Raw genomic sequence first — 14,947 nt, forward strand, 5'->3', positions numbered from 1 at the left:
AAAACCTATACATTTTGTTGTTTACTGCATACTCAATGAATAGGCTCTACTAGCAACTCTAACTTGTTGGAATCGGGGATTGTGATATAAGTCAGACAACCCCAAGTTCGAAAATAAGAAAAGTTCAGTTTTCTTTTCTTTAAATCTCATAAAAAGATGTTTTGTTTTTAGATTTAGGAACTCTACTCAAAACATATCAAATAATCGATAAAATTTTACTCCCGTCAATGAGATGCAACATTAGTGTTTAACATGATAACAACAACTAGTTCTTTAAGAGTTCTATTTTGTCTTTCAATTTTACCATTCATTTCAAGAAAATATGGTGCAATTGTTTCATGTATAATTCTAGACAGTTTATAAAAATCATTAAACATACTAGAAACGTATTATGTTCCTCTATTACTGCGAAACCTCTTAATCTTTCTACTAAATTGATTTTCATTTTCAGTTACAAAGATCCAAAACATGTCAAGCGCTTCACTTTTATTTTTCATTAGATATACAAAAGTATAGCCAAAACAATCATCAATAAAAGTGATAAAATAATATTTTCCATTTCTAGTTAAAGTCTTACAAGTTCATATATATTAGAGTGTATTAAATCTAAAGTCTCAGATTCTCTAATTATTGATTTATGTTAACTCTTTGTTATTTTGGTTTGAGTACAAAAATCACATTTTTCAAAACTATTTAAAGATAACTTTGGAATTAAACATAAGTTATTTAAGTTTGAAATCACACGTTTGCTCACATGACAAAGTCTAACACGTCAAATATTAAAATCACACAACATGTAAACAGAAAGAGACATTTTTATTAATTTCAACGCTTAATTTAAACATGTCTCAATACATTTGCCAAACAAAATATCATATTTAGAATTGGTGTACAAATATGCCCTAATAGAGTTGCCTTATTCGGTCTCTCTAGAGAAAAATCTTTTGTTTTATGCTAGAAAGAATTTTTGAAATCCTTCCAAGTAGGGGCGATTTGTCAATAATAACAATAATTTGAAATTGTTCAGCTAAAGTCTACCTTTAGAGATGATCTCATGAATTATCTTTAGAATTTCACGGGAGTGAGCCTCTATAGGTCTGTCATGTGATATTCTGATACTTGAGGTAGTGGCTCACAATATTCTTTTTAACCCCAACTTTCTTGGTATTATATTTCTTCTTCACAACATCTCAAACATCTCTAGTAGTATTACTGAAATTGTAGTAGTCATACAGATCATTAACAAGTCTATTAAGAATATAATTCTTACAGGGTAATCATTATCCTCCACGAAGTTCCTAGTATAAAACAGCTCAGACAAAAGATGTTAACCACGAAGTTCCCAAGATAAAACATCTCAGACAAACTGTATTGGAGTTCTCCTACACCATAGAAAATCTGATACACCCCTATTTTGGAGTTTTACTACACAGTAAAAAAACCTGTTCTAAAATTACATCATCAATATGTAGAAAAGAGAGAAACGACTTAAAAATATATCAAGGAAACAAGAGAAAAATAACACCCAACTTTTTGTGTAATTTTTAATTGAGAGAAATTCTCTATTCATATGGACTTTATGCAAATAGGAGCAGAAAATGCTACCTATTGTTGTCGAACCGCTCCCTCCATCTGGAGAACTGACTCCAACTAAAATGAATATCTGTAAATGCTTATTTAATAAAACTTATACGCAAAAATTGGGAGTGGAATAAAATTAGGATTAGTTGTTGTTGGCGTAGAGCGCAAAAACAAAATTATTATTATTATTGGATACCAACAAATAATACCAAAAATATATCTCCCACTTATAAATACTATTATAAATACTATTTAGGTGTATATCCTTCTATATGACACTTCTTGATTTTTTTCAATTTACGCAATAATAAGTCTAAATTTCAACTTAATTTCAACGTATGGAAGTAGTGATATAAAATATAGGAATATAGGGTAAAATTTTCTTAAATGAACCATAACGTGTATAAAGTCATCCATCCTAGCATTAAGAATAAGATAATCAAGTGGGGCAACATATATTTAAAAAATTAGTCAATATTCAAAGCTTCACCAAACCCCAATATTTGAGTCAAAAAAAAATCAAACCCCTATATATATAGTGCCCTTGGTATTCGGTATCGATATCCAATCCGTGACCATTCAAAAAATATGAAATATCCAAACTATTATTTGAGCTTCTTGTTAACTTTATGTCTATCATGTCCTCATTCTCTTTTGCTTGCTCAAAATTTTCCTTACAAAGCTGTGAATCTTGGAAACTGGCTTGTGAGTGAGGGATGGATGTTACCTTCTCTTTTTGAAGGAATTATCAACAAAGATCTCTTGGTATGATTCTCTATATTAATTATTTAACAATATAGTTACAATGTTAATGAAATTTATTTATGATTCCATTGAACACACATAGAAACACAAGCACCTCTCTGTTTTAGTAAAAATATAATTATTTGCAATTAATATTATTATTTTCTTTTAAAGTTTAATGCTATTTTTGTTTCTAAATATTAATAACATGTTTGAGATTTTTGTATGACAGCCAGAAAATAATAATATTTTTTTGCTTGTTTTGATTAAATAATTATTACTTTTTTTATTGGACCACTTTTCCTCCCTTCAATAAGAGTATAATTGACCAAAATTGTCTTTCCGAAATAATAATCCGACCAAAAATTACCCATTCAATTATTAGTTTACGAGGAAAAATTACCTTCCCCTCCCTCACTTTTCTCTAAATAACACTAACACTCTCTCCCAATTATATATAATAAAAAAAAAAAAAAAAAACATTTAAAAATTGTGAATTCCAAGTTCAAATCTAAAAAACATTTAATATAATAATATTGGTGTTTGTCAATTAAATTAATATTTAAAGACGTTGTTTGATATGTTTTACATTTTTTATTTACCAATCTATTTCTTTACCGTCTTGTTTTCTCAAACATTTTGTCCTCGTCACTTTGTCTCTTACATATCATACACCCTTGTGGCCTTAACTTTAACAACATAGTTTTTAAAACAAAATGAGAGAAGAAAAAGTAGTTATTAATAATGTGATATTAATTTCATTTTACAACTACTTTATATACAATTTCAATTTTATTTCTTGAAATTATAATATCAAACTCTTATCACTAAATTGATATTTTATCTACATATAGAAATCTTATACTGAAATTCCCCCTTCTTTTGCTATGCTATCCATAGATTTGTGTACACACTATCATTTAATTAATATTAAATATATTAGTTAGTTATATAAATTAACTACAATAGTTAATTAATTAGTTATACTAAAGCATCTTGTTTTATTGCATTTGTTTTCACGCTAGGTACAAATTAGAGGCTGAGTGTCGTTTTATGCTTCTTCTCAAGATATAATAATAATAATTCATTTATGATATACTTATGCTAGTTTATGACATATCAACTTTTCGCACAAGCAAGGATATAAATATAACTTTGTTTAAGTAAGCAACTTTTCGATTACCATAGATGTTGTGGTACGGATTATAGTCACTGTGGTATAATTAATCACAAAATTGTACAATTTTTTTATTTAGTTTGTTTTTTCTAATTTTTTAATTATTAACTCTACCGAATTAAAAATATAAAATTGACTCATTAATATCTCTATTCAAACTAAAAAAATGACTAAGGTAGGAAGAATTCTATTTAATAAAATAAGTTTAATTCTACTACGTAATATTACTATTAATGATAATTTATTTATAATTTTTATTGATAAGTTTAATTATTCACGGTTTATTACATAATATAAATTTTATTATTTTGAATTCAAATTATATAACGTAAAATTACTTCAAAAAGAAAATATAATGTAAAATTACTTACTATAAGTTTAATTATTGATAAGTTTAATTATAAGTTAATATCATTTAAAAAAAAGTTATAATTATTAAAATATCATTTATCTTTACTATATATAATGGTAATACAAAATTTTGTTGGGATTTTTTATTTTCAATTTTATCCTCCATTTATTTTATTTTATTTTAAATTGGATTCTTCAATAATTAATTCACTAATTGAATTTTTCAAATACTTTTATCTATATATAAATGGATATTAGTAAGTTAACATAAAAGGATATTAGTAATATCATGTATTTTAAGTTAACATAAAGTTTTGATATTTGTTCATTTTAGGATGGAACTCAAGTACAACTACAGTCCACAAAGTTTCAGAAATATCTTAGTGCTGAAGGTGGGGGAGGAAATATTATTGTAGCCAATCGTAGCTCAGCTTCTGGTTGGGAAACATTCAGGGTAAATAATGTGTATATATTTAAATTATAAGTTATAAAAAAAGTTGATTTATATATTTAATTATGTTTTACAGATTTTTAAGAAAAATATAAATTATTTTGTATTTATTTAGCTTTATAAAATTATTATTTTTAAATTAATTTTTACGAGAAATTATTCAAAAAGATTATTTTTAGATTATTTTTTTTCATCACACTTCAAATTTTTAAAATATTTTTAAGTAATAGATAAAAACTCTATTTTTTTTTATAAAAAAAGTGGGATATAATGACCCCTAGTAGTAAAGTTCTAATTACTTGGTCATTTGCAGCTATGGAGGGTGGATGAGTCATCATTCAATTTTAGAGTGTTTAACAAGGATTTTGTGGGGATAGATAATCAAGGAGGAGGAAACAACATTGTAGCAATTGCAAATTCACCTAGCAACCAAGAAACATTTCAGATAATTAGGAACAATGAAGATCCCCTCAAAATTCGAATCAAAGCATCAAATGGTCTATTTTTGCAGGTATCACCATGAAGCTATTTAAATTGGATATCTTTAATAATTTTTTTTTTAGGCTTAATTGCAGTTTTAGTTTTCCTATTTTAATTGAACTACAAAAGTAGTTCTCCATTTTATTTCTCTCAAATTTTGGTCACTCTAACAGAATTTTGGTCTAAAATTTGATGAAGTTTCATTATTTTTTTTGTTTATTTAAGTCACACCATGTCACAAAATATCGTGGTGCAACAATTGTACATGAAATATATGATTATAAATAGTATAGTGTGACTTAAAAAAATGAAACTTCATCGAGTTTTGGATTCTGTTTGGAGACCAAAACTGTGGAGAAATAAAATGGAGGACTACATATCATTTGAGTGTAAAAATAGGGAAACCAAAACTACAATTAAGTCTTTTTTTAAGTAGAAATTTGAGTGTAAAAACATCATGTGATATAATTGACATCTCAACTATGAACTACTACATATCATTTGTAGTAATATAATAAATTTATTAACTTAAAAATAAACAATAAAAAGTTTGATGGACTACACAAAAACCCAAAAAAACAAAGATGGAGAATGCAATACAATAGAACATCCATCATTAATTCTAAATAAATCTTTAAAAACCAATATATATTTTTTGGTGAATATTCCACTACTCTATAGAGTTTTATTTGAATATATATACTTAACATTCAATGTTACATTATATTTTATAGTTAATTATTTTAAATTTAAATTTTAGAAAACAAATAAGTTACCTTTCTTTCAAAATTGAGACCTTAAAATACTATTAAAAAAAATTAAGTTATCAACATAAGTTGGGAAAATGAAAAAGAAAAAAGAAAAAACAAAGTCCTTAAAAAAAATGAAAAATGAAATTGGTTCTCAAAATTAATTTGACGAATTTCACGTATTTTTACGTCTAATATTTTCAATTGTTAATCCTTTTTTTTATTACGGTGAAAGCTTTATGTTTAAATTATTATTAATTAAAAAATTTCGGTTCAATATTTGTTGAAATCTAAAGAAAATTCTAAAACAATATTTTGATAAAAGAAATAATGACATTTTTAATAATAATAACAATATTTTTATTATAATTTTATTTAAATTCTGTTTTTTTGATTTTATGAGATGTAAAGTATTTTAATTAAATATATTAATAGTTGTATTTTTTATTTATAATTATGACATCTTTTTTACTTGTTGTACCATCTAAATATATATATTTTTTAAAATTAAAATATACATAAAAAATTAATTATTTTTTGGAGGTCTAAAATCATAGATTTACTAACTTTGACCTTAGATAGATTCAGATTATTTAAAATTTAATTTATATATACTATTAATATAAAAAAAAAATTACACTGTCAATCAATTACAATCGTTAGATCAATAAATATATTTAATTTTTATTCATCGTATTTTTAAAATGATCTCCTAAATATTTTAATATGATGAGTGTAAAATTTCTTTCGGAGCGATTCAAAGTAAAAAAAATAAAAATTAATAGAAATGTGAATCCTTTGACTATATATGTGTTCAGGCTAAAACAGAGACATTAGTGACAGCAGATTATCAAGGGACAAGCTGGGAAGAAAGTGACCCATCAGTCTTTAATATGAATATTGTAAGAACTTTACAAGGAGAGTATCAACTTACCAATGGTTATGGCCCAGATAAAGCTCCTCAAGTTTTAAGGGTGAGAAATCTAATAAACTTTTCATGAGAAATTATGAGTTTTTATAATTCATCGTTCATTCCTAAATCACAAAAATTTATTCCTTCCGTAATAAAATATAACTAAAAGTTAAAATCAACAAAAATCGATACATTAATTTTTGTTAATATATATTTGTTACAGAATAGTATTTTTTATCTTAAAATTTGATCTCTATTTTTGCAAATCCCTAAAAATTTAAGTTTGTCGTGGACACTTTAGAGTTCCAGACAACTCTCCTACACCTCCGAGTTGTGTTCTAACAAATTTAATTGAATTTTTCGGTAAAAAAGTTCAATTTTAAATTTGTTGATGTAAATGTATTTTGAAAAATATGAAGTTAGATTTTTCAAAAGACATACATATTAGTTGTCAATTTCGACTTTACAGTGATATATTTTTGTTCCAACTAAATCTATTTCTACTCAACTGACAAACTAGAATTTTATATTTTTCGATAACTTTAAAGTTTTTTTGGAATGATTGATATTAGTATTATATTGAAGGTGAGATATTTTTTATCATTTCACTCCCTAACTTTTATACTTCTGCCACAAAGTCAATCTTATATCATAGATGTGAAAAATTATTTTCTCACATTCTCACTTGTTTTCTATGTTCGAATAAGGGTAATTTAGGTATTTCACATGATTTGTAAGAGTAGAGTACAAAATTGAGGGGTAAGATAAGAGGTATACTTTTTTTATAAATCATCTTATAAAACTTTGTTGGGCTTGTAGGATCATTGGAGTTCATACATAACTGAAGATGATTTCAAATTCATGTCACAAAATGGGTTAAATGCAGTTAGAATACCAATTGGATGGTGGATGGCCCAAGATCCAAACCCACCTAAGCCTTTTGTTGGAGGTTCATCGGAAGCACTAGACAATGCTTTCACATGGGCACAGTAAGTCTTCACTAGTAGGAAAATATTGAGATTTTGATATTTTTAATCTGCGCACGAAATTGATTATTCTATTTTAAATTTTTTTAATTTTAATTCTTTTTTAAAAGATTTTTAGACTAAAAAATGATGATAAAATATATTTTAAATGAAATGACGTAGAATATAATAATGTGAAATAATTAATATTTATAATATTGAAAGAAAATCATCTAAAAACCACATTTCATCTTTAGAAATGATTCATTTTTATAACTAATTAATATATGAACCACATTTCATTTTTTTTAAAATTGAAGAATCACTTATGTGATTAAATGAAAATAGAAAAATCAAAATTATAATTAAATTTATTTTATTTAATTTGTAACGTACCAACGATGGTAATTTAGAAAGAAAAAAAATTGTTTCTAATTTAATCACAAAGTGTTAGATAGTGATCAATTTTATTTTTTAATTTTTTTGTAATAGTACATGTACCCTTTTTGTGCAACTTTCAATTTATTTTCATTAATGTTTTCGGATTACCAATCAAGTATATATCTTTGTAACTTACAGAAATCATAATATGAAAGTGATTGTGGACTTGCATGCTGTTGAAGGTTCTCAAAATGGTAATGATCATAGTGGGGCAAGAGATGGATATGTAGAATGGGGTGATTCATTCATACGTCAAACAGTCTCTGTCATAGAGTTCATAGCAAAAAGGTTTTGTCTCTACATATCTATCTCATGAGTTTTTATCTCTTTAATACGATGCTATTATTTCTTTAGTATATGATGTTATGATTGATTGAATAATTATTTAACGTTTAAATATCTCTTTGTTTTTGGTAAGCATATTATTTTTTGATTTTAGTCTCCTTAAATTTTTTTGTTTGGATTTAATCCTGGTAAAATTAGAGACAATGAATTTTGATCTCTAATATCAAATCAACATTACAAAAAGAGTTGAAAAACCGCCATGACACATAACCCTATAAATTTACGCCAACACATTGTTTTTTATGATATATTAAAAATTACATTGTTTTATATTATTATTTAATAAATTTATTTATTTATCATTTAATAATTAGTGTTATTTTATAAATAAAATATGAATAGAAATTAAAGGAGGGGTTTAAGATTTTTTCGAAGACTTGTCTTTCTTTTAATGTAGATTTGACATTAGAGACTAAAATCGACTGTCTCTGATTTTACATGGACTTAATACAAACAAAAAAACTTACAGGGACTAAAATAAAAAAGTGGTATATTTGTATAAACCAAATATATATTTAAACTATTATTTAATTACTTATATAGAGAAATATCTTTTAGTAGTAGTTAAAACAAAACAAATAATCAAGTTTATGGAATATGAAAGATCATATAGAAAAATTATGATATAATTTTAACTTATCAATTAGTCCTTAATTTTTTTTTAGTATCCATTAACTTATCAACTGAGTTATCTGATTAATTTTTTCATACATGAATTGGATATTTTGTTGACTAGATATGGAAATAGACCAAGTTTAGGAGGAATTGAGCTGATGAATGAGCCACAAGGTGTCAATCTTGATAGTCTCAAGAAATATTACAAGGAAGCTTATAATGTTGTGAGGAAATACAATCCAAATGCTTATGTGATTATGTCAAATCCATTGGATGCAGATTCCAAAGTTCTTCTCTCATTTGTTAGTGGATTTGACAAAATAGTCCTTGATGTGCATTACTACAATCTTTTTTCGGATACATTTAATGGCATGAGTGTTCAACAAAATATTGACTACATAACAAGTGAAAGAGCCCCAGATCTTAGTGGTGTCTCTTCAACAAATGCTCTTAGTTTTGTAGGTAAATATCAAATCCTAGACAATGTTGTTGGCCTATATATTTTATGGAGCATTCATTCATTTTATTTAATCAATAAAAAAAAAAGTTATTTGTAGCTTGACAACTCAGAGATATATTTTTCAAACTTACTATTTCTTGATTGAAATTTAAAAAAAAAAAAAATCTAACAAATTAATATATTTAATCTAGATTTCATATCAGATACATTAATTTTTTAGATACTATTTTTTATTATATTTCAATCTAAATAGAGTAATTTGTATCTTACATTGTCATATTTGTCAAATATATGAAAACAACCTTGAAGCAAACTCTATATATATATCGTCTTTATTCTAGCTCATGCGGATGCATTTTGAAAACAATAAATCGTTTTAAAAGTGCAAATAATAAAAATATATTTATATTTCAACATCTTGACACATTTGTAGAGGAATTTTTTATTATTTATTTCAAATAATCTAACAACAAAATTCACACATATTAAATATTGAAGGAACGGTTATTCATATTCGAACTTATGTTATTTGAGTTATACTTGCTAAAAATACGATTTTTACATATATAGTACTACATTATAACAAGAAGATAAAACATGATTTGAAATATGTGTGAAATGCCTATACTAATCATGTATATCACATACAATTATTAAACTATAATAATAGTTAACTATATTGATAATTCTCCTTGGAGATCATATATTTGATATTTGGGATAACTTCATGTTTTTTCTTTCTTTTTGTAGGGGAATGGACTGGTGAGTGGAGCATACAAGGTGCATCCATGCAAGACTACCAAAGATATGCCCAAGCACAATTGGATGTGTATTCTCGTGCAACATTTGGATGGGCTTATTGGGCCTACAAATGTAGGAATAACCATTGGAGCCTTAAGTGGATGATTGAGAATGGTTACATAAAGCTCTAGATGTAGGGTGTTACTTTCATCACCACTAAGTTATAATAAATGTATACTTTTTGTTAGGAAACATGATATCAATGGAAAAGAGATAAAATATATGAAATTTGGATTGACAAAATGAGAAAATATGAGATGAGGAAGTGAATACAAATGAACCACATTTATGACTTATATACTAATTAATTAGTGATTCTAACTACCTATATTTTCAATACTTTGAAATGTATGTACCCAAAAATAGCTTCTTTTTTTTTCACTTAAAAAGAATTAAGTATCAAAGTACCATTGATTTTTATTAAAATTTAATTAATAATTATAATAAAAATGATTAAAATTGTATTTATTTTATTTAATTAAAATAATAATGACTTAAATTAATAATTAATGAAATTTAAATTAACTATTTTAATTAAAATAATAATTATTGAACAATAAAATATTTATTTATTATTATTAAAAATATTTACAAGAAATAATGTGTGGCATTATCTCACATTTACAAATACAACTATCTACTCTCCCATGTTAATTGGTCTAACTCCTTATATTTATGTCTACTAAATAGAATTACTAATAAAAAGATTATACAAATAATATAACAAATTTTATAATTAAAAGAAAAATAGAACATTGGGAAGTTGGTCGAAAAACCCGATTTCCTTCTTTATTTAAAAAAAAAAAAAAGTTGTTGTTGAGAAATCGGTCAAATTTTTATCTTCATAAACCGGAAATAAATAAATAAAAGAATGGTATTTTGGTGTTTAATAAAAAAAATCAGTGGTACTTTATTATTAGTTTTTTTGTTGGCAAAACAAAAAAAAATCGAAAAAATCCACTAAATTTTTGTCATTCCAATATATACTTTTAGACAATTGATGTTAGTTGGAAGTGCATTTTCAAAAGTGTGGTGTTTTTTTATTTTAGTCATTATAATAAATTTTGATTTCTCAATTGATGAAGCAACTCTTCAAACAAATTTATCAACAACTATTTATAGAAAAAGAAGCTTAACACATTAACAGTTTAATAACCTGCTATTACTTTGCACAACTTAAAATATTGTCGAGTTATATGTTTCAATGATATTTCTATATTGACTTTAATGGTGTAGGCCCAATTTACCTTGTCAATAAGAGTCTTTCTAAAAACATTTCTTAAGTTCACAAGTCTTGAACTTCACATTTGTTTTTTTTTTTTTTTTTGTTATTTCATTCTTTTCCCCTTAAACTTGTAACTCGGTAGTAGGAGAAAATATATCAATAAGATTTAATTTTCAAAAAATAGTTGTTTTTTGTCATATAAAATGATGACAATTGCAACTTTTTTATTGAAAAATTCATCAATATTGATAACGTTACAAGCAAATTATTTAAAATTGTGTTTTTGGTTGTTCTGATTATTTGGTATGTGTTTAATAAATAAACAATTATTAGTTTGGTTAGTTGGATGATTGTCCAACTTTATTATGAAGGTTTTTATTATATAAAGTTTTGATTAAAACCAATATTCCAATTTTGTTGAGGTAATGAGATATCTTAAATCTATTATTGTTTTAAAAAGTTTTCAAAGCATAGTGAACTTTTGATTTGATATTGGAATGTGAAAATATCTATTATAATATTGTTTGAATAGCATAAGATGTGTTTTTTTTTCCTAATTTGTATTAATTGAACTTCTATGTGAAGAAATTGAAAGCATAAAATTTTCTTGATTTTGGAGTTTGGATTTTTGTTGTTGGAGTGTGATGTCATATTTATTTTCTTTATATTATAATTGCATTTATTCTGCTACATAATTAGAATAAAATATTCATTGTATTTTTGATAAGTATGATACTATCAACTTTCATATCTAGATATTTTGTGTTATGTTAAATATCTAGATATTTAACAGTAGTTGTCACTTCTTATGAGTTATGCGCTTATGCTTCTATACTTGTTTATCAAAAAGTTAACATTTTAATGTAAATTTTATGTTTGGTAACTTTTGAGATAAACAAATTAAAGTTTATTAAAATAAAACTCTATAAATTATAGACTTTTCATACATTGAATCGTTATTACTAACTAATAACAAAAGTTTAAGTGATTTTTCTAGAATGCATCAACCAAATACTTCACCAACATATGAAAACCAAAATAGACTCATCTATATTATGAGTTAAATTATGATAGACAACTTTTAAAATTTTTAATTGTTATTATGAAAACAAACACCACTTTAAACGTAGTTTTTAAATAAGTATGTAAAAAATTAAAGTAAGTGATTTTATTATTCATTTTATGAGTTTCACATTTTTTAACTATATTAAAAATATATTCTGTTAAAATTTAAAGTGAGCAATTAATTTTAGATTATATATTTAATATTTTAAAGTTTTGTCGTGTTATTGCCTCTGCTTTCTCCTAAACTCTTCAACAAGTTTTTATTATATAGTTATATTTAATTCGTACGTCACACAATATACGTCTAGATATTACTAGTCCCTTCTAATTGATTCCCATCTCTTTCAATAATATATTCAATTTATTATCTCTCTTAATAATACAACTACAATCTCATGACATGATAACGGTTTCTTTTCTTGCAATATATCAACATGCTAAAGTAGACCACACAAAAAGAAGATGTAAAAAATGAAAATATTAAAAATATAAATTAAGGGTGTCGAATACTAAACTTGAGAAAACAAAAGATAATTTAACTGAAGGGAATCCATTTCCTTTAGGAAACAAATAGCAACTCTTATTACTTGTCATTGTGTAGATAGTACTAGAAAAAGTTTAAGATAAAAAATATGAAAGAAAGAAAAGTAAAGAGTATAAGTTAAAATATCTTTTATTCATATCACTGAGAATAACAAGTAATACCAAAACACAATATATATTAGAGTTGTCAATGGATCGGATCGAATTAGATATAATTTAAAATTTGTGTTTATGTATTTTTATAAATTTTATTAATTATATATATATATATATATATATATTTTTAATTTAAAAAAAATCAATTTTTTTTTGGAATTGCTTAAAGAAGTCGTCTTTGCAAACACAGACTTCCTTAAGTAAGTTGTCATTTGCAAAAGCGACTCGTAAGAGAATATAAAAAAAATATATGAATACATAATTTTAAAAAGAAAATAGATTGATAATTATTCTTGGAAAATGGATTATTAAAAAAAAAACCTTATAGAATATATATTTATATTTCAATAAAAAATCATCTAATATATAAACTTTAATCAAAAGAGTTTGGATAGTTCATTAATTTAAATTAAAAATTAAAGATATTAAAAGACTAAAAAAAAGCTATTAACTTAACTAACAATTTTCGTCTATAAAAAAAATATCATCCATAATCAATGCTCCTCCTATATGACACTCATTTTTTAGATGATTAAGTTATTACCAAACACACATACGTTGCCCATGTGTCCCACAGCTTAGGAGCATTGAAAGAAGAACTAGCTTTCATATAGCATTCATTATGACTAGGATGGCAAATCTTTAATAACGAAAAAGAACCGTTTAATTAGAAAATGAAAATGATCTTTACTGGCATTGGTCACCTTTGTCTGGCCATTTTGCATCCAAACTTAATGACATGCTACATAATGAGGAGAGACTTGAGAGGTTAGTCACCCCACGCATAAACATCAACTAATTTTTAATATGGTGGGACCTTGGTTGAAATTCATTGGGGGTATTAATTTAAGCATATTACTTTCCTTTTTCTTGGAAACATTATAAAGTACGAAATACCATTTATTAAATATAACTCACTCTAAAATAAAATACAAATTAAAATTGTATTTAAATAATTGATGTGGTTAGTAATATTTTAACTATAATTCTTTATTTGATAAAATTTATTCGTAGTTGATAGTTGTTAGTTTATAGATATAGATGTTAAATTAATTAAAGTGTTTGATAAAATTAATAGTTGACACTTGCCATCCTGCTTGACAAGTTGCTTAAGAAACAACTACATACTAACCCTCACAACTGGACAACACCACCATATTTTGTTTCTTTGATGACAATGAGATAGGTGCATTCCTGAACATAAACCAATAGCATGAAGTGCCCTTTTTGTCCATTTTATTACCACACCAATCTGAGCCTAAAAAACCTTTTAATTAACCCAGTTTCATTCCTTTCTCTATTCTTTGGAAATGACACACAAAGATCACTTGTCCCTTTCAAGTATCTAAGAATCCTCATGGCTGCAATTGAATGATAAGTCTTTGGTTCACATAAACCTACACACCATTCCTACTACATAATTGATGTTAGGTGTGGTATTGCAAATGAACCTCAAACATCCTACTATCTGCTTATACAATGTGCCATCAACAATTTCCTCATTCTCTTCTTTTGTCAGCTTCAATTTTATATCCATTGGAGTTTCTACTGAATTTCAATTGTTCATGTTGAATATCTTCAAGACATCTTTGATGTAACTCCTTTGATGCCAACAAATTCCTGCATGAGAATAAATCCTTTAACAATAAAATAATCCTTGAAATCAAATTTTGAGTTCGAATTATGTATAAGGAAGGTATTATAAACCTACTATGTCCGTAAAAAACGGTTACCTGTAAGTAAAATTTATGTTAACTTAAAAATTATTTATTTTCTCCTTATTAATAAATACACATATAAATTATTTTTTATGAATGTGATATTCAAATAAAAGGGGTTAAAATAGAGAGGAAAAAAAAAGAAATTTTATTATTGTTATTGACAT

The 14,947-nt window shown here is 25.1% G+C and overlaps 1 protein-coding gene across 1 annotated transcript; it reads left to right on the forward strand.

Moving 5' to 3' along the window:
• The first annotated feature begins 2,132 nt into the window (after positions 1-2,132).
• Positions 2,133-10,316, forward strand: LOC101508234 (probable glucan 1,3-beta-glucosidase A). Its single transcript, XM_004499611.4, has 8 exons — positions 2,133-2,346; positions 4,188-4,307; positions 4,618-4,815; positions 6,352-6,507; positions 7,266-7,435; positions 7,991-8,140; positions 8,934-9,274; positions 10,023-10,316. Exons 1-8 carry the CDS (start codon positions 2,170-2,172, stop codon positions 10,202-10,204), a joined length of 1,494 nt encoding a protein of 497 aa, XP_004499668.1. The 5' UTR covers positions 2,133-2,169; the 3' UTR covers positions 10,205-10,316.
• Positions 10,317-14,947: the final 4,631 nt, after the last annotated feature.

Source organism: Cicer arietinum, chromosome 5 (genome assembly GCF_000331145.2).
Source record: "Cicer arietinum cultivar CDC Frontier isolate Library 1 chromosome 5, Cicar.CDCFrontier_v2.0, whole genome shotgun sequence".
NCBI lineage: Eukaryota > Viridiplantae > Streptophyta > Magnoliopsida > Fabales > Fabaceae > Cicer > Cicer arietinum.